The sequence below is a fragment of the Mastigoproctus giganteus genome, chromosome 14, assembly GCF_048544385.1.
Source record: "Mastigoproctus giganteus isolate SK-2022 chromosome 14, ASM4854438v1, whole genome shotgun sequence".
In the NCBI taxonomy this organism is placed as follows: Eukaryota; Metazoa; Arthropoda; class Arachnida; order Uropygi; family Thelyphonidae; genus Mastigoproctus; species Mastigoproctus giganteus.
This window is the reverse complement of record NC_143588.1, coordinates 114,913,591-114,939,018: the sequence shown is the minus strand read 5'-3', so window position 1 is coordinate 114,939,018 and position 25,428 is coordinate 114,913,591. Positions and strand designations below refer to the sequence as shown.

Below are 25,428 nucleotides of genomic sequence, written 5' to 3'. Positions count from 1 at the left end.
TTAGTCCACGAAGGGCAGTGTCCATTGATACTCTGTCTTCTCCCACTCAACTATCCCTTTATCCATAGCAGCAATTTGCCTCTAATGCCGCACTACTCCAATTTGTGCAGCAGTCTTCCATGTGCAACAGTATCAAAAGCCTTTCTAAGATCCAAATATATGATATAGTTATTCCCTGAATCCAGTTGCTTTGTGACCACATTATAGTATCCAATCAGATTGGTCAGACAAGACTTCCCCTTAACAAAACCATGCTGTATCTGAGCTATAACTGAAGTCTTGTCTAGATGATCCTGCAGTGCTTTTTTAACCAGTGCCTCCATTAATTTCCTTGGAACAGAAGTTAAACTAACAGGTCTATAACACTAGTTTACAAATTTAAGTTTGTTCACTAGGGTTTGAATTTCAATAGGTCCTACTGCTGAAATACATTGCTGTGATTTCAAATTTGACTTAGATTTTTTTTATCATATCCAGATACATCACAATTTAATAAATAAAAAAGTATTGTTTTTTACAAAAGTATATAACTTTATTCCATTTAGTAATGACCAATTGATAGGATTACATTTTCATATATAAAAAAATATGTAAATACAAACAAGTATTAATCAAAATTCTGAAACTTTCATTAATCAGACTTTCATCTCTTTGTTTGAAAAGAACGTTTAATCGTTTTTCTTTTATGTACAGTGCCAGGTTTCTCTCTTTTTAAAAACCAGCAGTAGTCGGCCATCATGCGTGTATTCCACCTTCCCTGGTACCTTTATGTCCTGATGGAATCTCTCCCCTTGTTCTTCGCTCATCTGTGCAAGATTTTCAGAGAAAAAATCAAGATGGGCATGCAAAAATGATTTTTGATGCTCATATTTCAACCTAAATGGCAAAGCTTTTTGAGCATATTTTGAACAATTTTCTCATAATCCTGTGATTTATCATTTCCTAGAAAGTTTTTCATTACACTTTTCATTTTTCATTACACTAAGTCCCTTAGTAAATCATTCAGTTCAACTTGCGTGAATTGCTGTGGCGTTAAAATATTTTCTGGTTGATAACATTCCTCTTCACTAACCTCTAGCTTCTGCTTCAGTGGAAGAAGGTGTGGACTCCAAAAGTTTCTGGTGGAAGTTTTACAGGCAGATCAGGTCCATGCAGAACCGGTCTTATGGCTGACGATAGAGCTGGATATTTGATGTTCTTTTTTTTTTTTTTTTTTAATTGTAACCTTTAACGTCACATACACAAAAGTAACATTCGGCATAGCTTACTAGCTGGTGCCACACCATAGGAATAGCAAATGGCAAGCACATCTTTTTTCCTTGACTCCATTTTCTAAGATGTTTGACACATGTATGGCATACTTTATGCTGTGCCCATGATTTATCCTGATTGCCTAGTTTTATGTTAAAGTATGCATAATACGGTTTTTTTACAAAATCTGTAATATTTCGCCTCTGCTTTACAGGAACAAAACGACCACATGTAACAAAATATGTCGGGACTATTTATACACTTTCTGGTTGCCATACTAAAAGAAAACTAACACACAATGAGAGCTCACAACGGTTTTTACAGGAGTATAAGGGATATGCTACTTATATAGGCTCTGTGGTTGAGTGGACTGTACAAACAAGTGAGTGCATGCTCAGACAAGTTTAACCTGTAACTACACACAGGAGTCTCTCAGACTCCACTAGGAAAATAAAATTCTGGGAATCACAGATGAGCCAGAAGAGCAGGGTGGGGGATCGTCTGCCTTCCTGGGTCACGGTCGGCTACCTTGCAGTATGTGTAGTTACGGGTTAAACATGCACAATCTGTTGTATTTGAGGCAAATATTTGATACTGATTACGAATATAGGGGTATAAACCTTGTGAACTATTGCAGAAACTATAATTATGTACACGTTTGCGTATAATACCTAGGTAATATTTTGTTAATGAATTGTGAAAAATCTTTACGTGATAGAAACAAACAGACTTCAGTTTAGTAATCAGTAAATATGCATAAATAACTGCCACATACTTTTACTCAGACCCCAGATATGCTGTAAACCAGTTAATTACTTGTGTCGCCCTTTGATCCTCCTTTGTGAATTGGGGTCTCATTTGCACATCTCCAGTCCATGGGTACCTCCCCTGAGTCCAGGGAAGCTGTCATAATTATGGCTAAAGGTTTGCTTATTTACTTTACTGCCTCCTTTAATATAACTGGATAGATCTCATCCACCCCAGGTGCCTTTCTGATGTTTATCTTCAACAATTTCCCCTCCACTTTACTCTCAGTTATTACAAAATCAGCTAGCTCACTGCCAGAGTTTAGTTCACCTCTGGCATTCCCCTCCGTGAATAACTCCTCATGTGTGAATGTAGATGCAGAATACTCATTTAGTTTGTTAGCCGCCTGAGCAGGATCATCAACAGTTGAACCATCGATATCCAGTGGACCAAAATGATTTATTTCTTCCTTCTACAGTTTACATAGGTAAAGAACTCTTTGCTGTTTTTCTTCGCATCATTTGCCAAAGATTTCTCATAATCTGCCTTTGCCTGCCTGACCTCCTTTGTGACTTGGTTAGAGACCAGTTTATATCTATTATAGGCTTCCATGTCAACCATTAATTTATATGTATCCCTATCCCTTTATATAATAAATGAATAGGCACATTATAGCCGTAACAGCTTATGTGCCATTAAACCTCCATAACAACAACATATGTATCCCATGAATTTTTCTTCTCTGCCACATATCTCATTAGTTCATCTGACATCCATTTAGGCCTAAACCTTGAACAATATTTCTTAGTTGGTATGTAACATCATCAGTTGGTCCCACTGTATAGAATTTAAATACTGTCTCAGACCTCCGTAGTCACCTTTATGAAAGCAAAAACCCTTCCCTTTACCCCTAATGGTAGTTACCTCTTTGAGTAAATCCCACTTGAGTACACTGTGATCACTGCCACCTAGTGGTTCCTTTATCTGCAGATTCTTAATGCATGAAGAATCACTATTGATAATCAGATCAAGAGTATTACTTCCTCTAGTTGCCTCCCGAACATGCTGATGTAGAAAACAATCATCCAATAAATCTACAAAAGCCTTGCTAGTGTGTGAGTGACCAACTCACACACTAGCAAGTGTGTGAGTTGGTCACTCACACTATGGTGCAGCATAAGCCATAGGCTTTCTTGCACCATGCGGCCGTTACTAATACTAATACTAACTCACAAATTCCGGTCAATATCCGGGAAATTAAAATCCTCGATTATAAGACTCTGATTTACTGGCCCACTCTATTTCCCTGTACAGTTTTTTATTATACTCATCAGAGTCATTAGGCCTATAACACGCTCCTACTCAATTTTGCTTTCCCAGTGCTTATGTCACACCAAACTGACTCTACACTGGACTGTCCAGCGATGCCAACTGGTTGTACCTCCTTGGATTTTATGTGTTTCTTAACTAATAGCATAACCACTCCTCCCTTTCTATCCTTCCTGTACACATTGTGGAGTAGAAGTTTTTTTAATTGTAGGTATATCTTTTATGGATATATATATATTTTTTAATATAGCTGGCTGAATTAATCTCAGATGAGGATTTCAAGCTTCCCTCCCCCTTAGAAATACAGGTGATCCCGCTTAACGCTGATAATTCATTCCGTATAAACAAAGCGCTGCTAAGTGAGTGCCATATTCCCATAAGGTATAAAATCATAAATTTATTAATCCGATGGCCCTGGGCTCTTGAGTTTTCGTATCTTTGGTCGATTTTGGGTTCGCCTCTTCCTGGTAAACTAAAAGGGGTTTTAATTTAACCCCCCACCCGTGCAGTATTACCACCCAACAATGAAGTCAACCGATCCTTCACCGCTTTGAAGCCTGCCATGTTTTTTTCTTCTTTCAATATGAAACTTCTTTTAGGCATTCGTTTCCAAAAAGTCCTGTTTCATCTATGTTAAAAACTTTTTGAGAAGTATAACACCCTTTTTCAATAATTTTAACAAGTTCCTTTTTTGAAAGTTTTGGCTTCTTCTTGATCTGCACTTGATAAAGACTAGTTAGCTTCTCCCTGTATTTTAAATCTTTTGAAGCAGCCATTACTAGCTTTAAATGGTTCCACATGTTTTTTTTTGAGGTGAGCTTTCTTCAGATTATCATATAGGCTAATCGCTTTTTCTTTAATAATATTTTATCTAACAGAATTCTGCATTGGATATTATCTTCAATAAAATTATTTGGGTCTCTCCATTTCAATCATAATAGCTGGTTTAGTTTCTTGCAGTGGAACAGCTGTCTTTCCTGCTACTAAAATTAATTCCTCATTTTTTTATAATTGTTCTTGCAGTTAAACCTGCCAGTCCTCAATTGCACACACCCACTTGTTGTTGACCGGAATTGATTCGCTTCAAATCGTCTAATTTAATTTTAAAATTCAGTTTTTTTCTTACCTTTGTAGTCTTCATACCGCATCCAGCCGTTGTTGCCTTTTCATTCTTATCCACCATTATTAACTCTTCGAAAATGTAACTGTGTTGCATTAATTATGATACAATGTTTGAGTAAACTGTCCGTTATGGACGATGTCTAACACTGTACTGAATGATGACTAGACTCTGGATAAATAAACTAGTTCAAATATTACAAGCAATATACTTGATCATTTTTTAAAATATTGATCTCAGCACTACATAACAAGTCACTGTACTGAAATTAAATTAGTGTGGGAGAAAATTTCACTGAGCATGGGAAACATTTTAATGCTGTTTTACTATTCATTATCAAGCTATCGACTACAACAAATGGAACGTTTTTGTTAAACACGCCAAAAATTCAATCTGTACACTGGTGAAAGAGTGTTATAGTGAGTTGTGACAGCGTTATAGTGAAATACAGGTTATAATATAAGAACAACATTATAGCGAATCAGCATAAATCAAATCATGTTATAACGAGGGCCTGCTGTACACAGATACTGATGCTTCATGGACTTGGTTGCTTTGGCACTTATATCTTATTGCCCATGTGATTTATGGGAGGTGGTAACAATGGTTTGGGTTTTTTTTTATTTATTTTTATTTTTTTTATTTAAGGAGACTGTGGATCAAAAAATTTTGGAATTCAAGGATAAAACTGACAGTTGAAAGCCCATGGCTTTGGATGGATTCCTGTAAATTAAAATTTAACTTTACAGCTTTTTGATTTTGTTTCTGTCAAAGTAATTCCTTTTGGTAGTTCTATATAAAACTATTCTCCTCTGGCACAATTGAAAATATTTCTGAAACGTGTTTACTGAAGACAGAAATGGTGTTCTATCTGAAGGATCTAACCTTTTCTCTTGTATATAAATATATTTTTATATTAGTTTACCTCTTATATATATATATATATATATATGAATACTGTACTATTAAATTCACGCATAGTTGGTTTGATAAAATTCCTTGGCATCATTTACTAAATAACCGTAATAATTTTCTCCCATTTTATAACAATTTCAAGATCCATCACTGCTTCAGCTGTGAATCTCCTATTGGACTCAAAATTTGTAATTATAAAACTTTAGCTACTAATTTAGGCAACTTTGCAAGCTTCAGATCTTCCATGTCATTGTAATAATCCCATATATACTCCTCACGTTGATCAGCATCATAGACATATTATTACTGGCAACCTGGAAATTATTAATAACATTCCACTAAAGTCTGCCATGGAAAAAGGATTTAAATTCAGACCTGTCCATAAAGCCAACCTCAATAATATATATAAAGATTTTTATCTTAAACTTTTGCAATAAGTTGGCTTATAAGTACAGTATACAATAATACCCCACGAAGCTTTTTATAACTGGATAAACGTTATATATCAAGACATTAAAAAAATTATTTCTAAGACTTACAACCTTTATAATAATTCACATATCAGGTACTCTAATCTCAAAAAAGTCATCTTAGATTTACAACAAAAATTTATTATCACCCCTGTAGATAAAGCTTCCAACAACTTTGCAATTTTCTGCAAACAGTTTCATTATACAACCCTCAAAAAGGAATTAATTCAATTCCTTTTTGAGGGTTAGCATTAATACAATCATTAAAAAAATTATAGCCCTGCATAAAAAATTACATTCCAAAATTCGCAATTCTACTTTGCCTTTCTTACATATGATAGCCAAATTCCATAAACATCCAGTTAGCTTTAGATTCATCACTAATGCCAAAAAAAAGTGGCTGTTATCAACCAGGTAAACAATTTTTCAAATTATTAACTGCTATTCTTAATTAATATTCCTTCCACTTGGGTCATCAACAATAATCATAGTATCATTAAAATTTTCAATTCCAATTCCTATTCCAGCATATTTAGTATTGAAACTTATGACTTCACCAATTTTTTTACTCCCTTACCACATCATATGATTGTCAGTGTACTTAATCAATTGTTTCTTAAATACAAAAACATTATACCATCAGATGAGGTTACCTGGAATAACTATATCAACCTTTGTATTTTAAATAATTATATTTACGATGGTAAATACACTCCTAAACAATCTATAGGAGTTCCCATGGGTTCACAAATTTCTAGTATAGTATCCAATTTATTTCTTCATTACTACGAAGATCTCTATATTCATAACAACCCAAACCTTAATTTTTTTGCATTCCGCTATGTTGATGACATTCTTATTCTCAATATTCATTTTGAAAATATTGCAAAATCCATATATCCTATTGAACTCACTCTTAATAAAGAAAATATTGGTAACCAACATGTGCAAATTTTCTTGATTTAAATATTACTTTAAACAGTCCTCCTCTTCATCATAATTTAGAATTATTTGACAAAAGAAGCAAATTTAATTTTAATATTATTTATTTAATGAATTGGAATTCTAACATTTCTATTAAGGTTCATAAAAACATAATCTATACACAAATTATCCGTCTTGCAAATATTAGCAGCAATCAATCACTTTTCGTTGGTGCTTTAAATGATCTGTATACCAAACTTCATATTAATGACATTCCAATTAATTTCATAAATTTTATTATAAAAAAATCTCTCTGATTTTATTAAACAAAAATTCGGATTCACCATGTTCCACCTTAATTACTGTTAATTTGATACTTGTACAGTTGTATATTTGAATGGTGGTATTTCCACTACTTGGAAAGTGATTATACTTTATGACTTCTATTGGAACGATGTTCGTGTTATTTTACTCTCTAAGTTATTATTTTAATTTTTTAATTTGTTTTATTTATTTATTAATATTACCAGTAATTACTGGTAATATTAATACAGTTATAATCAATCCTACTTTCTCTATTTTACTTTGACTACAGAGGGCTCCTATTGTTCTTCTCTTCTGAGCAACTCCACCATTGTTGTCATAGTTCTCCCTCTGTTTACATTCCATTCTTTTTAATCATGTTTGCATAATTGTATCTGCATTTCTTACTTTTATTATATTCTATCCAATTTGATGCTGCTAAATACTATAGGTATTTAATTTTTCTTCCTTTTCATTAGTCTTTCTCCCGGATTTTTTATATCATATATTTTATACATCTAACACTCAAATTATACACTACAAGCTAGCGGTATTAATTTCCACTTCTACTAACACTCTCACAGCCAAGGCCCTCTCTATGAGGTTGGGTACTTACACATCTAGCTTGCCTAGTATCCTTTAAATTCTTTTCCTTTTCTTTACATCTTTCTACTTTCTGCTCTTTTTTTCTTCCGTCCGTTGAACTATTAGTGCAATACGAGGGCGATTCCGACATTCTCACTTTTCTTATTCTCACTATCTTCGCCTCTACATTTTTAATATCTTTTCCCTCCCTTACCTTGCATTACTTCCTTTTTCTATTCTGCTACCTTGTTTTACTTTTAACTTACATACTTTCCTTTTTTACATACTTTTTTTAACTTACATAATTTCAACTTAATTTATTAATCTAAACACACTGTGTTGGAGCTACCTTACTCATGTTTCTGGAGTTCAGTTTTTTTATCTATTTTATTTTAATAGTTTCTCCATCAGGGGCTGCCCTACTTGGTTTTTTTTTTTTTTTTTTATAGTTTCTCCATCAACATGGGTTTGCATAGAATGTGTTTGGTACATGATCAGGTGTAGCCCCCTGATGAAATACCTATCTTTGTACCAATTTTTTAATTTTTAATTTTTCAATTTAATTTTTTAATTTTTAATTTTTCAATTTAATTTTTTAATTTAATTTTTCGATTTACTTTTTTAATTTTTAATAATTTTTATTTGTATCTTTATTACCTTCCTCTCACTTTCAGTCTTTTCCTTTTCAGCTTTTGTACATATGATTTGCCTGTTAATTCAGCCTTAATTCTACTTAATGTTTTTTTTTTTTTTTTTTGTTTTTTTTTACGTTCTTAACATTCTTTCTCTCTTATTTTCTAGGCCTGGCATTTTGTGTTTAATAACTTCTCCATCTATATTTTCTTCTATTTCATTTTACTTTTATTTGTAATACTTATTTATATACTTGTATCCTGTTTTGCTGCTTGGCGCACTCAGGTACACATACTGTTCTTTTTCTTTTTTTTTCCTTTTCTTCTCCCTTCCACTTCTTTGTTTTTTATATATTTTATATATATATATTGACATAGTGACCTAAGTAATTAATTCACTGAAATTTTTTCTGTTATATTGTATGGGACATGGTTTCGGCATATTATGGACCTAGTTGCTGATGTGCCATTAAACCCAAACAACCAACCAACCAACCAATCTGAAGGATCTATTTTTCTTTCAGAAATTCCTTGCTAATAATGCATCAGCTCACCCTATGTTATTGGTGAAACAATTTCTAACAGAAAGTTGGATTATTCAGGTGAAATATCCTTTCTACTTGGCAACTCTGTCAGTATTCTCTATTTCTAGGCATGAAAATTTCACTAAAAGAGATGCATTTTAAGTTTCTGGAGAAAGTCCAGTAGCGCGTGTTAAGGAAACAAAAACCAAATTCAGTAAATGAGTTTCAGAAATTCTTCCAATCATACCAGAAGAGAATGATTTCATTTAGACCTGCCCAAAGGAACTAATTTTAAAGAGACAAAAGCAAACAGTTGGTAAGTTCAATTTTAACTTGATAATCATTCCTGGAATTTTCTAGCCACACTTTCTACATAATGTATTATTGGCAAACAAAGCAGCTGATGGTATAATAGCAGTAATGTTTGTTTTTCTGGAACTCATTTCTTACTGAGTAATTTTCTTGGTAATGCATTGCTAGCAAACATAATGTTTCATGATTAATTGTTACACTGTATTGCTATAGAACTCACTACTGTCAGTGGGTCTGGTCAGTAGTTTTAATTATATTAACTTTAGTTTTCTTAGAGCATCTACAAAGGTTCATGCTTAAATGCATGAAATACTAGAAGCATGCAGTGGTTCCTTATTTATCTGACAGAACATGTTAATACATTTGCTGTTGCCTCTGTTTGAAAAAATGCACTCAATGTGCTGTAAATTTTGGAATGTTGAGAAATAACAGCATTCTCAAAATTCATAATTACTGGTTGAAAAGTAAAAGTCTGGAATTCATAGCAAACGTGAGCACTTACTTTTGGCCCGAGCTGTAAATCAGAAGAAAACTCAATTTTATCTCAAGTGTATCCCACGTACATAAGCTAAATCTTAACACATCTTAAAAAAAACAAATCTGTAAACAAAAGCAAAGCATTACTGCTAATAACCTAGAGTTTAATTGATGTGCTGACCAAATCGAGCAGTTTCTTTTGTATCTTTACTTTAGCACCACTTGAGGGGCATTTAAAATGTTTGACCTGAGTATAAAAGGGTAGTGGTATAGTATTAAAAATTTCTATAATTAATGTATAACACTTCAGTTAGTAACCCACCAAGTGTCATGCAGTTTTAATAAAATATTTTTTTTTAATTACAGGTCCTGAAGTCAACAAAGTTGTGTGAATGAGCAAAGATAGATAAAATAAATTGCCATGCAGTCATCCAATTTGAGGAAAGGGGGACTAATGCCAAAGGCAGTTCATGAGGATATGGTTACAACATTGGAGGTGGATGCTCCTTCATATCAGTATTTTACAGAATTTGACATATATCCTATCCCCAACCTCAAAGGATTCATTGAGCATCAACATGCTACCACTGAAATGAACAATTAAGCACCCTAATAATAAATCCACTGAGAACCTGTGGATCTGTTGGACCAGGCAAAGAACATCAGGGTTAGTCTGAGACACAAAAGGGCACCAAGAAAGACTTGGTTTCTATAAATTGCAGCATCTGGCAACTAGGCACCTGTGAGGAGACCTGATCAGTGTTTAAGGCTTTAAATGGTTTGAGGAAAATAAATGCTGATGCCATTTTTACTTTTTCTCAGATAGTAATAGAGGCATGTGATACAAGAAAGCAAGCATATGAGTAGCATCAGCCAAAAAATATATATATAAAATAAAATAAAATTCACATAACCATGCCCTCTAAAAGTTGATTCAGTTCCTCCTTGAATTTATTTAAACTATCAACTTCCACAATGACAGATGGAAGTTTGTTCAAGCAATTAACCACCCACTGGCTAAAGGCAAATTTCCACACATCTATTCTACAACTGTCTTTCCTCAATTTCATTTTATGCCTCCTTAGGTTTAATCTGAGCAAGTGAAAGAATCCCATCAGAATTCAGTGTGCTCAACCCAATCAAGGCCATATACACCTCAGTAAGATCACCTCTCAGGTGCCTAGTCTCCAGCCGCTGCAATTTGCAGAAATTAAGCCTCTCCTTGTAAGAAGAACCCTTCGTTCCCCTCACCAATATTGTTTCCCCTTCTCTGTACATGCTCAAGCAAATCTGCATCCTTCCTAAAATGAGGCCTCCAGACCTGTACACAGTACTCAAGGTGTGGCCTGACCATTGCCTTATACGAAGAGATAATCACCTCCTTTTCCCTGCTAGCAAAATTTCTGTCTATCATTGACAAAACCCCACGACCTGCTCTGGAAACCTGTCTGCATTGCTCAGAAAACTTCATATCTGACTGCACAATTACTCCCAGGTCTTTTTCATTTTCTACCACCTTAAGTGTAGTACCACACAGCTGGTACGTTCCTTTGGGGTTACTTCTTACAAATCACCTCGCATCCAGTTTTTGACAAATGCAGTACTTTGCATTTGTCAGTGTTACACTTCAGTTGCCACTTCTCAGCCCATCTGCCCAAATTTTCTAGATCTTGTTGCAGTAGCACACTACCAATACTGTCATTAACAGCCTTGCCAACCTTTGTAACATCTGCAAACTTTGACACTAAGCCTGATACACCTTCATCAATATCATTGATAAATATACAAAACAACAGTGGGCCCAACACCGAACTCGGTGGGACTCCACTAATAATATTCGTCCACGAAGATCGGTATCCATTGATTACCACTCTCTGTCTTCTCCCACTCAACCACCCTCTTATTTGTTGTAGCAACTTACCCTTAATACCATTCTGCTCCAATTTGTACAGTAGTCTTCCATGCGCAACAGTGTCAAAAGCTTTTCTGAAATCCAAGTACAGTTGATTCCAGTTATTCGGGACTACTGCATTTTGGTCCGATTAAGTGGCTGCCCCAATTATCTGAAGTTTCACGTAAATAGTTAAAAATGCAATGTACCCCCGCTTTACAATTGGTTTACCGTACAATCAAATCACGTTACGATGGACTCACCATAAAGTACCATTCACTATACGATGTGTAGTAAGCACGGGTCATTGTAATCACGTTTGTGAATTGAATTTTAATTCTATTAAACAGTGATTCTAATTAGCGAAAATAGGAGGAATATTATCCACAGGCTATAAAAGTTAAAGATATATTAAGCACAAGTTTACCCTTTATTACCTTACCAATCAAAAAATTAAATAACGTGAAAATAGAAATAATTAATACGTACTGCAATATGTACATGCTAACTAGTTGACATTTCTGTTCACTGACATTTGTCTGTGTGTGGGGGGGGTTAAAATTTAAAACAGTAAAAATATAAGCAATCAATAACAAAGAACACGGCACACACAAATTGCAAGTAACACGATAAGCACAAGTGAGAACAGAGTAACAAGTTATGAAGCTTTAAAAATAGGAACGAAGAGAAGATTCTGAAAATTAATTTTTTTATATGATTGAAGATTCCATGGAAGTGTGAACACGTTTCACCATGATAACCCACAGAATTCCAGCTGTCGGTATTATTGCAAATTCAATAAGATTGAGTTTACTATTTGTTTATGATAGATTGCCTAACAGAAAAGCCCAACAAACAGGTGACTGCTAATTGTTTTATGGGTGTGACCTCCAGAAATCCGACCGAACCATGAGGTATGGTCGTAGACAATCGTAGGATAATCTCCAGTGCTGCGGTCTCCTGCCCTGATTAAACGGCATGTTGTCCCAATTAAGCAAAGTAAACCCTAGCTATTTTTTCGATTGAGTTCTGTCTTTTAAGATTTGTCCCAAATAAACAGCTGTCCAAATAATTGGAATCCACTGTATATGATATCAAAATAATTTTTTGCTTCCAGTTCCTTTGTAACCACATCATAGTATCCAATCAAATTTGTCAGACAAGACTTTCACTTAACTAACACATGGTGTGTCTGAATTATTGTTGCAGTCTTGTGTAGATGAGCTTGCAATGCATGTTTAACCAGTGACTCCATTATTTTACCAGGAACAGAAGTTAAACTAACTGGTCTGTAATTATTCGTGTCACCCTTCGAGCCCCCTTTGTGAATTGGGGATACATTTGCACATCTCCAGTCCGTGGGAACCTCCCCTGAGTCCAAGGATGCTCTCATAATTATGGCTAACGGTTTGCTTAGTTCCTTTGCCGCCTCCTTTAATATAACTGGATAGATCCCATCCACCCCCAGGTGCCTTTCTTATGTTTAACTTCAACAATTTCTCCGCCACTTTGCTCTCAGTTATTACAGAATCATTAAGCACACTGCTACAATTTGATAACCTTCTGGCATTTTCAAACCTTAATAACTCCTCATGTGTGAATGTAGATGCAAAATACTCATTCAGTTTGTTAGCTATCTGAGCAGGATCATCAACAGTCGAACCATTGATATCAAGTAGACCAATCTGATTCACCCTCATCCTTTTAGAATTTATATAAATAAAAAAGTCCTTGCTGTTTTTCTTAGCATCCTTTACCAAAGATTTCTCGTAATCTGCCTTTGCTTGCCTAATCTCCTTTGTGACTTGATTACAGATTAGCTTATATCTGCCAAAGCCTTCTGTGTCTCCAGATAATTTATATGCATCCCATGCTTTTTTTCTTCTCTGACACGAGTCTCATTAGTTCATTTTACAACCATTTAGGCCTAAACCTTGAACAATATTTCTTAATCAGTATGAAAAGCCTAGTAGCTTCCACAATTAATTCCTTGAATGCTTCCCATTTAAAATTTGCTGTTGCTAACATCATCATTTGGTTCCACTGTACAGAATTTAAAAACTGTCTGAGACCGCTGTACTCGCCTTTACGGAAGCAAAAACCCTTTCCTTTACCCCTGATGGTAATTAAATCTTTAAGTAAATCCCACGTCAGTACACTGTGATCACTACCACCTAGTGGTTCTTTAATCTGCAAATTCCTAATACATGAATGATCACTGCTGATAACCAGATCAAGAGTATTACCCTCTCTGGTTGCCTCTTGAACATGTTGCTGCAGAAAACAAACAATTATCCAATAAATCGACAAAAGTCTTGCTAATGTGTGAGTGACCAATCAACAAGTTCCAGTCAATGTCTGGGAAGTTAAAATCCTCCATTATATAAGACATTCTGATTTACTAGCCCGCTCTGTTTCTCTGTACAATTGTTTGTTGTACTCATTAGAGTCATTAGGCCTATAGCACACTGCTGCTCTTATTTTTGCTATCCCAGTGCTTATGTCACACCAGACTGACTCGACATTGCACTGTCCATCTATGCCAACTGGATGCACTTCCTTAGATTTTATGCTTTTCTTAATTAACAGCATAACTCCTCCTCCCTTCCTATCCTTTCTGTACACATTGTACTCCCCAAATTCCAATTCTGCATTCCTAATATCTGTGTGACACCACATTTCTGATATCCAAACAATATCTGCCTTTCATAACTTGACCAGCAATTCAAATTTGTCAAATTTATTTACTATACTTCTAGCATTGGTGTACATGCATCTATTCTTAGTTACCCTAACACAGCCCATGTATTTACTTGTTCCATGATGACTCCCAGCAGCTCTCAAAATCCCCAGCAACTTGCTTTCTAGGCGGCTGCTCATTGCAATAGAAGCAGTGCAAGAATCATTTTTGCTTATGCCTGCGGCTACCGTTAATCTTTTAGACTGTGAATCCCCCCAGACTAGCAATTTTCTGACCCACTTAACCTGCCTAACATCAATGCCAACTAGATGCACTTCCTTAGATTTTATGTTTTTCTTAATTAACAGCATAACCCCTCCTCCCTTCCTATCCTGACTATCCTTTCTGTACACATTGTACTCCCCAAATTCCAATTCTGTATTCCTAATATCTGTGTGACTCCACATTTCTGATATCCAAACAATATCTGCCTTTGATGACTTGACCAGCAATTCAAATTCGTCAAATTTATTTACTATACTTTTAGCATTGGTGTATGTGCAAGTATACATGCATCTATTCTGACCCGCCTCGATAGTGTTAGTAAATATTCTTGCACCCTTTCTGTTTAAGTGTATCCCGTCCCTGTAGAAGCAGTCTCTCCTGTTAACAAGCACAGACCACACTGAAAATAAGTCTACCCCATGAGCCTTGCACAATCCTTCCAGGGCCAAATTGATTGATAAGGCTCTCATCATATACACCCTCCTATCATGTCTTGACAGAATTGCAGACACTTTCAAATTTAACCCTAACTCACGACTTTTTTTCAACATTGACCTGTACTTGTTAAGTAAATCTGCAGATCTCTTACTCTTAATATCATTAGTGCCAACGTGTACAACATCATCAACTTTTTTCCCTGGCAGACAAACCCTGGACCTATTCCATCTATCCAGATGATACACAAAGAAACATAAATTTGAATTTGAGAAGGTTGATTGCAGGACAGATAAGTGAAAATTTGCTTTCAGCCAGAGAGTTAATTGATGGTTGGAACAAACTTCTGTCTGGTGTTATGGAGGTGAGAAATTGAATAAACCTTAAGAAAGATTAGACAAATTATTATAAGGGATGAACAAATCAAGATTGTTTTTTCGGTTGACTGATGCTATATAACCTTGCTTCTCTGCATCATTTTGTCGCTAATAATATTGTTATGTATTATACTAAATTAAATAATGTATTATTAATATCAAATGTTTTATTTATATTAAATTAAATATATTTTTATATCAAATCTTTTGTTGTTATTACTAGTACAGAATGAGTACGTTGCAATGGTTTACTGCTTGTGTGCATTTTAATTACTGGAGTGGGAAGCTATACCAGTATGTTTTGTTACTTATTTCACTTCTTGCCATGCTTTTTTGGCCAGTGATTTATAATACGTAAAATTACATACTGTCATTGCCACCACACATCACTTGATATTTTTAAAAGATTTTATTAATGAGGTGTAAAGCAAAGTTAAAAATGTATTAGTTTTTTTTCTTTTTTCTTCTGCTCTCCTTCCATCTCCAGCTGCATTTCCTTGATGATGTAGAAGTAGCATTTAGTAGCCTTGATTGATCAGTGTTAAAGTATTAATTAGATGATTCAATAATAATTAACAAAAAAATAGCAATTTTACTCCTCAGAGTACAGGCAAAATCTGGTAAGGCTTATTGCCTCTTCACTAATTATCCAAATTTTTCATTGTACAGTATATAAATTTTGAGATTTACTGTTTAACTGACAGTTTCTTAGAAGTAGGGTAAAGAATTGAGACTGCATGATTTCTGTGTAAAATATCATACAAAAATCATTGATCGCTATTATTGTGATGATCGTATACTTTGTTTATGTATTTGCATATAGTGCTGTGTCATAATAAATTAAGAAAATCGAAAAAGCAATTTATAGATAAATACTTATGGTATAAGTATTTATATGAATTTACCTACATTTTGAATATTGTTACCAATAATATGCTTAGATTCATTTTTATTATAAATACATGTATATATTTGTATATACATGTATTTATAATGTGCTCAAAACAGAAGGAACTGGAAAGTTGCTGGAGAGGCCTTCATCCTGCAGTGGATTGAAAATGGCTGATGATGATGATGATGATGTATATAATATTAAAACATCAAACAAATAAATGTTTATTATATGAAACTAGAATAATTCTTTTGTCAAATTAACACCATTTATCTGATTACATAGATTTTTAAGCTTCAATAGATAATTCTTTTCCTGAAATGTCTTATCTTTAAGTGGATCGAAATTATTCTTATTGATAATTTTATTGCAGTTTGTCCTGGAAGAGTAGGAGAAGAGGTAACTCCCTAGTCTGGTTTGGACTAGTGACTGGCCTCCTAGTTTAACATGTTTGCTGTAACATGATGCATATGTGCATCAAGGATTAGTTACTTGGAGGAAAATATAACCTGACTCTAAGAACATTTTCTTCCCATTTGATGGAATAAAAAATTGGAATTTTTGTCAAGCAACCTTTGCCAGTTGGCTGACTAATTCAGCCATAGTGAGAAGAAAGCCCAAATATGTCTCTCCCCATTCCAGATGGACTCAATCCCGGGTTAAAAAGGTTTGGAAAAACCTGCAGCAAAGTGCAAAACTAGTGCCATTTAGTCAGTGATACAGAGAAGTGCAAGTTTGCATCAATAAATTTATTTTGCTAAATTTACATTATAATTTCATTGCTGTCTCATCATGTGGAAATAGCCTAGACTGATTCTTCACCGACTAAAGTTGAAATGTACTTGCATTATGGGGACCAAACTAATGTCTCAGGTTAGGGTTGCATAGTGTTTCCTACCAGAAGTGTGGATGTTTAGTCTCTTAAAATAAAAAAAAACTGATTGTGGAATACTTTGAATAAGTAACGCTTCACTAGTGTAGAAGATTAATGTTACTTATTCTCGGTGGATACCACCATCCAGACAGCACCGTTTCGAAGCTTGTTGGCTTACTCATCAGTGGGTGAGCAGGTAGTGAAGTGTTACTTACTCAAAGCAGTGGAATACCTTGGAAACTCAAAGGTATTCACAATATGAGATATAATTAAACGATGCACCTGGGTAGTAGAAATGATGGAAGTGCATTACTCATGCATAAACAACTTTTTTCATACTCTTAGACATTTAGTCAAGAAATATTTTTAGATTAAACCACGCGCACCATCAAGCATCTCTCATATTGTGGAGTTATACTTCATAACTGGGTTGTCACTATTGCAACACCAGAGTACCTGCCCACCAACCGAAGAGAAGCCAACAATCTTTGAAAAGGTGCTGTCTGGGCGGTGTTATCTGCTGAGAATAAATAACAATAGTCTTCTCCACTTGTGAAGTGTTATTTATTTGAGGTAGTACAATACCATGACAACTCGTTGTGAAGGCAGTCACAGTATGAGATATAACCAAAACGATGCCAATTTAATTAATTAATTTAACCACTTTGGTAGATAGCTATGTTAAAATGATGCATTTGCCCTAACCTACATACTAGTCATACTTCACTCTTTAAATCGTTACCATAAAGGATAATGCAATCATTGATTGTGATATTTTCACTGTCTAAATGGTTCATAATTATTCCACTCTCCATTTGGCAATTTAAATCTGTTAGATTAATTTAACAGGCAGTATTAATATATGATACTGACTGCTTCATTCAATTCTCAAAAGAAATTCCATTAGCATTATAATTTACAATTATGCAAAGTTCGTTTGTGAATATCAGTTTCTTCATTTTTTCTGCATCAGTAATCAATATATTAATTTATTTATTTATTTAGAGCTATACATTGCAATACTTGCCCAATTAAGAGTTTATGTTTACATGGTATGAAGCAGCAATTCCACTGTAAAAGTATTTTAGAGAAAACATTACATCTGTAAAGTTTTATTAATAGTATTATTTATAACAATTTACTATTAATAAAATACTATTTTATTAATAGTAACTAGCCAACTACACCAGGTGGTCACTCTCACAAGTACTAACCCAGCCTAACACTAACTTCAATGATCAGCAGAAAACTGGTGCATTCTGCCTAGTACAATAGTATGCTGTTCGAGGTGTCTATAATGCGTTTACTTATGGTTTAGTTTGCTGTCGCATTTTCTTTGCACTTTTTGGCAATCCACGAACGCAAGTTATTCCCATCTGAAAACTGCCTGGAGTGTGCCTAAAGAAGTTTCACTTAAAAAAAAAAAAAAAAAACCTTGAGTATAAGCGTTTTTTTTTTATCAGGTATGAGACATGTATTTATTGGTACAAATTCAAATTATTATATTAGGGCCACCTGTAATCTTTTACATATATGTAAAAGATGTTACATATACACTTACCCATATATGTATTACGACTGTAAATTGCATGTATTCTCTGGTCGATTTGCCTGTTTTGCTGGACAAAAAAAATCCAGTTTCTGAGGGGGAAAAACCTTGCTATCTACGCCCGAGACAGACTAACTCAGCCACAGAGTGAAAAAGGCCCACTACAGTTCCTCGCGTCATCGGCGGGATTCGGACCCGGGCCTTTTCCACCCGGTGTGGGGAGGATGGTGACAATACCACTGTGCTACACACGCAGACGCGTCATGGGTATGTTATTATTAATAGTATTTTAGGGTTGCCCGTAATTGATTTCCTTAACCCATATTTGCTTCTGTAAATTGCGTGTGGTTGATTTGCCTGTTTTGCTGTACAAAAAAAACCCTAGTTTCTGGGGAGAAAACCTTGCTATTTACGCCTGAGACCGATTAACCCAGCCACGGAGTGAAAAAAGCCCATAAAGTTCTTCGCATCATTGACGGGATTTGAACCTGGGCCTTTTCCACCCGGTGTGGGGAGGACGGTGACGATACACCTGCGCAGATGCGTCATTGGTACTTTTTTTTTTTTTTTTTTTTTTGGCAGATGCTAGAATATCATCATCATTCTAAGGGCCAAGCCCTGTCGCTCGCCATAAAGATCTTTTTTCTTCACCCCACCCGAATTTGAGCTTTTTGTTTTACCTCACTGTAGTTCATTCTTGAGAGTTGGAGCACATCATCAAGCGGTGTGATTCTTGGTCGTCCTCTGCTTCTTTTCCCTTCAAGCTGTCCTAGTATGTTTACTATCTAATTGTGTCTCCAGAGATGTCCTAGGAACTGGATCATCCTCTTTATTATGATTTGCTTGGTTGTTCTTTGTTCCTCAGCTACTCTGAGGACCTCTTCATTCGTCTTTTTGTCTCTCAGGTGGATTTTCATCAGTTCTCCATCAAAACATCAAAAATGCTTCAATTCTCCACCAGTTTGTCGCTGTTATTGACACAGAAAACAGCAGTATACTCCCTATATAAGTTTCCACAAATGTCTTCCTCTTTTCTTTGTTTATCTTGCTTGCAATAAGTGATTTATTTTTCCTAAGCGCTTTTTTTTTCGCTATTGCTATTTCTTTTTATTTCTAAATGGCTTTTGCCATCCTGTATGTATGTTGCTTCCAATATATACAAATGAACTTACGGGTTCAATTTCCTTGTTATCTATTTCCACCTTGTCTGTTTTTCTTTGACTTTCTTTTCCGGCAACCATTATTTTTGTGTGAACTTTGAATCCCTATTCTAAGAAAACTTCTTCCATTACTTCTATTGTGTTTTTCAACTCCTCTTCATTTTCCGCTAGTGCTGGTATATCATCTGCAAAACGTATGAATTGCACTTGTGCTCCTATGTTTATACGTTTGGTTTTACAGCTGAATTTCTCTAGGACGTCCTCCATGTACAAGTTAAATAGTAATGGTGATAATGGTACCCATGCCTAGCTCTTTTTCTAATCTTGGCTATTACTTCATTATTTTGAAATTCAATTTTTGTTGTTTGATTTTCATATAATTTTTTGATGGCCCGTCGATCTCTCCAAACTGGGCCTTCTTCGTGACTCTGAAGGGCTTCTCCCAAAGAACACTGTCAAATTCTTTTTCTAGATCAATAAAATTTTTGTGTGGTTTTATTTATGATTATTCTTCGATCTACAATTGCGGTAGCGCTAAGATGGCTTCTCATGTTCCTCTTCTATTTCGAAGACCAAACTGATCTTTCGTTTAGAAACTATTCTGTTTTCGGTTTAATTCTGTGTTTTGCTATGTTCAATAGTATTTTGGATGCATTGCTAAGCAGCCTGATGTTTCGGTAGTTTTTACACTGTCGTATTTCCTCTTTTTAGCCATGTTACGGTCCGTCTTTGAAAAAGTCATCCATATCTTTTCCTTCTACATAGACTGCCTTTATGATATTGAACATTTCTTTCCTTGTTTCGTCTCCTTTTTTTTAGCAATTGAGCTGGAATTTTATCTGTTCCTACTGCTTTTCCATTGGGAATCTCATTTAGAAATCTTTTATATTCTAATTCTAGTAAGGCTAGCCCAAACAGTCCTCTTTCACTTCGTGTTCGGCCTCCAAGGCTTCCTCACTTATTTGGTTCCCATCATTAGTAATGGTATTAGTCATGGCCGCATGGTGCAAGAAAGCCATAGGCTTTCTTGCACCATGCGGCCAAAAAACAAACCAAATGAAACAATGATAAAAAGAAAAAAAAAAACCTAATAATAAAAGAAAACAAAAAATTAAACCTATTTCGCTATGCGTTTCCCTCACCCGAAGGTACTATCCAGATGACCTTTGAATTTCCCCAAACTGTCAGCCTACTACCCATGAAGGCAACTTATTCCAGTAATTTATAATATTGAAAATTTCGTCCTCATTCATTTTATTGATGCCTCTCAGAGCCTTAAACACCTCAATCAAATCTCCTCTAAGGTCTCTAGTTTCCAAACTGCAATCCACATATTCGAAGTCTTTCTTCATAAGGATGCCCTTTTGCCGATCTCACCAGGTGAGTTACCCATTTTTGCACCCTTTCGGGAAGCCCGATGTCTTTAGGTGCGGTCTCTATACTTGAACACAGTATTCCAAGTGTGATCTAACAAAAGCCTTATATAATGGGATTATCACGTCCCTATCTCTACTTGCAAAAGTTCGATAGATCATCGATAGGACATCATCGGCCTTCCTTGCAACCTGTTTACAATGCTCAGTGAATTTCATGTCTGACCGTATCGTAACACCAAAGTCCCTTTCCTCTAGTACCGGGTTTAGTTGAACTCCACCAAGTGAATAAGTTATTTTAGGATTAATGTTTCCCAGGTGTAATACCTTACACTTTGTTGTATTAAAGCATAGCTGCCATTTTTCTGACCATTCCTGAAGTCTAGGTCTCTCTGAAGAAGCTCAGCTTGACAGTGATCACTAACTACTCTACCAATTTTAACATCATCTGCAAATTTAGACATCATGCCCTCTATCCCTTCATCAATGCCGTTTATGAAAATTAAAAACAACAGTGGTCCTAATACTGATCCTTGGGGAACCCCACTTCCTAAATCAACCCAATCTGAGGAATAGCCATTTATCACAACCCTCTGTCTCCTGCCCTGAAGCCATCCTGCTATCCATCTAAGGATTTTCCCAGTGATTCCAACCTGTTCCAGCTTATAAAGCAAACGCTCATGTGGGACTGAGTCAAAAGCTTTACTGAAATTTAAATAAACAATATCGAAATTATTTCCTAAATCCAGCTCGTGAGTGACCTTTTCAAAATAGCGAACCAGATTTGTTAAACATGATTTTAGCCTTTACAAAACCATGCTGAGTATCCTTGAGAATTTCAATTCGATCCAAATGATCCTGAATTCCACCCTTGATCATTGCCTCCATGATTTTCCCTATCACTGAAGTCAGACTGACAGGTCGATCATTTCCCACTTCACTCTTAGAGCCACCCTTATGTATGGGAGATACATTGGCACTTTTCCAATCCAAGGGAATCTCCCCAGAGTCTAGTGATGCTCGCATACTTAGCCTCAATGGTTCAATGCACTCACTTGCCGCCTCCCTTAAGGTTATAGGGTATATTCCATCAACTCCAGGAGCCTTACTGGCCTATAGGCTCAAAAGTTTTTCATTAAATAATCTTGCGAAATTTCAATATCATTAATTACATATTTTTAAACTTTGCCCCATAATTTCCCATTGCCACAAAAGGTTTTTCATCTGTAATTATCGATGCAAAATAACTGGTGAGTTCATCTGCAACGGCAGCTTGTGTATTTAATACTATCCCCTTTCCCTTACGTAAAGGTCCGATCTGGTTTGTCCTGCTCTTCTTAGCATTTATATATGTGAAAAATTCCATTTTCCCCCTCTTTGCTCTGTTTGCTAGCGATTTCTCATAAACTGCCTTTGCCTGTCGAACCTTTTCTGTGGCTCTATTACAGATCATCTTGTAGCTGTTATAGGCTTCAGTACTTTTTATTGCTCTGTAACCTTTCCATGCCACCTTTTTCTGCTCAAGTAATGTGGCAATTTCACTATTCATCCAACCTGGAACCCTCCTCGAGTATTTTTTTAATGGTAAATACGCATTCAAGGCATCTGTGATTAATGTTTTAAAAGCATGCCACAGTTCAATTGTATTCGTTCTCTGTGCGATATCTACTCAGTTAATAGAGGCCATGTTGCACCTTAAGGCATCATAATTTCCTTTTCTGAAATTAAAACCCATTCCTTTGCCTTTTACTGCTGCTATCTCTCTCATCATCATCCACCGTAGAACTCCGTGATCACTTCCTGCTACTGGTTCCTCTACTGTTAGCCCTGTTATGTCATCTGATTCATGGGTGATGATGAGGTCTAGGGTATTCTTTTCTCTAGTACTTTCCCTGACATGTTGATACAAATAACAGTCGTCTAGTTGATTTAAAAAATTTTGTTCCCTCTAGAGGTCTTGTCTTCCAGGTACTCTTTCCATCTTATTCCTGTCTCTATTTCTAATCAGTAATTTTCCATCTTTATCTCTTAAAGCCAGTAGTATAACAGTACAAAAAAATCATGAAAAATTATGATATTAAGGGCACCCATAAATGATTACATCTACCCATATATTTATTTTGTCTGTAAATTGCGTGTGTTCTCTTGTCGATTTGCCTATTTTGCTGGACGAAAAAACCCCACTTTATGGGGAAAAACCTTGCTAACTACGCCTGAGACCGACTAACTCAGCCATGGAATGAAAAAAGTCCGTTAACGTTCATGGCTTCATTGACGGGATTCTAACCCGGGCCTTTCCACCCAGTGTGGGGAGGACGTGGACGATACCACTGTGCTACGCGCGCAGACAGTATAACAGTACAATACGTAAAGTCTTAACGATATGTTAAGACTATATCGTTAAGACTTACCAGTTCTCCTATAAAAACAAAAATAAAATCATTCACGCATGAGGAAGTCTGTAGGGAAATGGAGGCCAGAACCTTATCAAACTCTAGCAAGGAGCTAAATCATTAGTATTAGTATTAGTAACGGCCGCATGGTGCAAGAAAGCCTATGGCTTATGCTGCACCAGCCAAAAAAAAAAAAAAAAAAAATCCGAACAAAACAATGATAAAAACAAAAAATAAATAAATAACTAAATAATAATAATTAATAAATAAAAAAATAAATAAATAAAATTAATAAAAAGGAAATTAAACCTATCATCCTATGCGCTTCCCTTACCCGAAAGTACTATCCAGATGACCTTTGAATTTCCCCAAACTGTCGGCCTCTACCACCCATGAAGGCAACTTATTCCAGTAATTTATAACTCGCTGGCTCAAATAAAACTTCCTGCAGTCCAATCTAAACATTTCCCCCCGTAACTTGAATTTATGTCCCCTAGTTCTAGCATCATTTATAATCTTGAAAATTTTGTCCTCATTCATTTTACTGATGCCTCTCGGAGCCTTAAACACCTCAATCAAATCTCCTCTAAGGTGTCTAGTTTCCAAACTCTGCAACCCACATATTCGAAGTCTTTCTTCATAAGGACGCCCTTTTGCCGATCTCACAAGGCGAGTTACCCTTCTTTGCACCCTTTCAAGAAGCCCGATGTCTTTCTTCAGGTGCGGTCTCCATACTTGAACACAGTATTCCAAGTGTGGTCTAACATAAGCCTTATATAATGGGATTATCACGTCCCTATCTCTACTTGCAAAAGTTCGATAGATCATCGATAGGACACCATGGGCCTTCCTTGCAACCTGTCTATAATGCTCAGAGAACTTCATGTCTGACCGTATCGTAACACCCAAGTCCCTTTCCTCCAGTACTGGGTTTAGTTGAACTCCACCAAGTGAATACGTTTTTTTGGGATTACTGTTTCCCAGGTGTAATACCTTACACTTTGTTGGATTAAAGCATAGCTGCCATTTTTCTGACCATTCCTGAAGTCTATCTAGGTCTCTCTGAAGAAGCTCAGCTTGACAGTGATCATTAACTACTCTACCAATTTTAACATCATCTGCAAATTTAGACATCACGCCCTCTATCCCTTCATCAATGTCGTTTATGAAAATTAAAAACAACAGTGGTACTAATACTGATCCTTGGGGAACCCCACTTCTTACATCAACCCAATCTGAGGAATAGCCATTTATCACAACCCTCTGCCTCCTGCCCTGAAGCCATACTTCTATCCATCTAAGGATTTTCCCAGTGACTCCAACCTGTTCCAGCTTATAAAGCAACCGCTCATGTGGGACTGAGTCAAAAGCTTTGCTGAAATCTAAATAAACAATGTCGAAATTATTCCCTAAATCCAGCTCGTGAGTGACCCTTTCGAAATAGCGAACCAGATTTGTTAAACATGATTTCCCCTTTACGAAACCATGCTGAGTATCCTTGAGAATTTCAATTCGATCCAAATGATCCTGAATTCCACCCTTGATCATTGCCTCCATGATTTTCTCTACTACTGAAGTCAGACTGACAGGTCGATAATTTCCAACTTCACTTTTAGAGCCACCCTTATGTATGGGAGATACATTTGCACTTTTCCAATCCAAGGGAATCTCCCCAGAGTCTAATGATGCTCGCATAATTAGCCTCAATGGTTCAATGCACTCGCTTGCCGCCTCTCTTAAGATTATAGGGTATATCCCATCAACTCTAGGAGCTTTACTGGTCTGTAGGCTCGAAAGGTTTTTCATTAAATAATCTTGCGAAATTTCAATATCATTAATTACATATTTTTTAACTTCGCTCCCACAATTTCCCTTTGCCACAAAAGGCTTTTCATTTGTAAATATCGATGCAAAATAACTGTTGAGTTCA

At 35.7% G+C, this 25,428-nt stretch overlaps 1 protein-coding gene across 1 annotated transcript in view; it reads left to right on the top strand.

Annotated features, from left to right (window-relative positions):
* The window catches only part of LOC150075592 (uncharacterized), a 61,488-nt gene that overhangs the window by 5,743 nt on the left and 30,317 nt on the right, over positions 1–25,428 (top strand). The window contains exon 3 of the mRNA XM_090388569.1: positions 16,523–16,548. Coding sequence (XP_090244695.1) covers positions 16,523–16,548 — 26 coding nt within the window. The remainder of the gene's footprint in view (positions 1–16,522; positions 16,549–25,428) is intronic.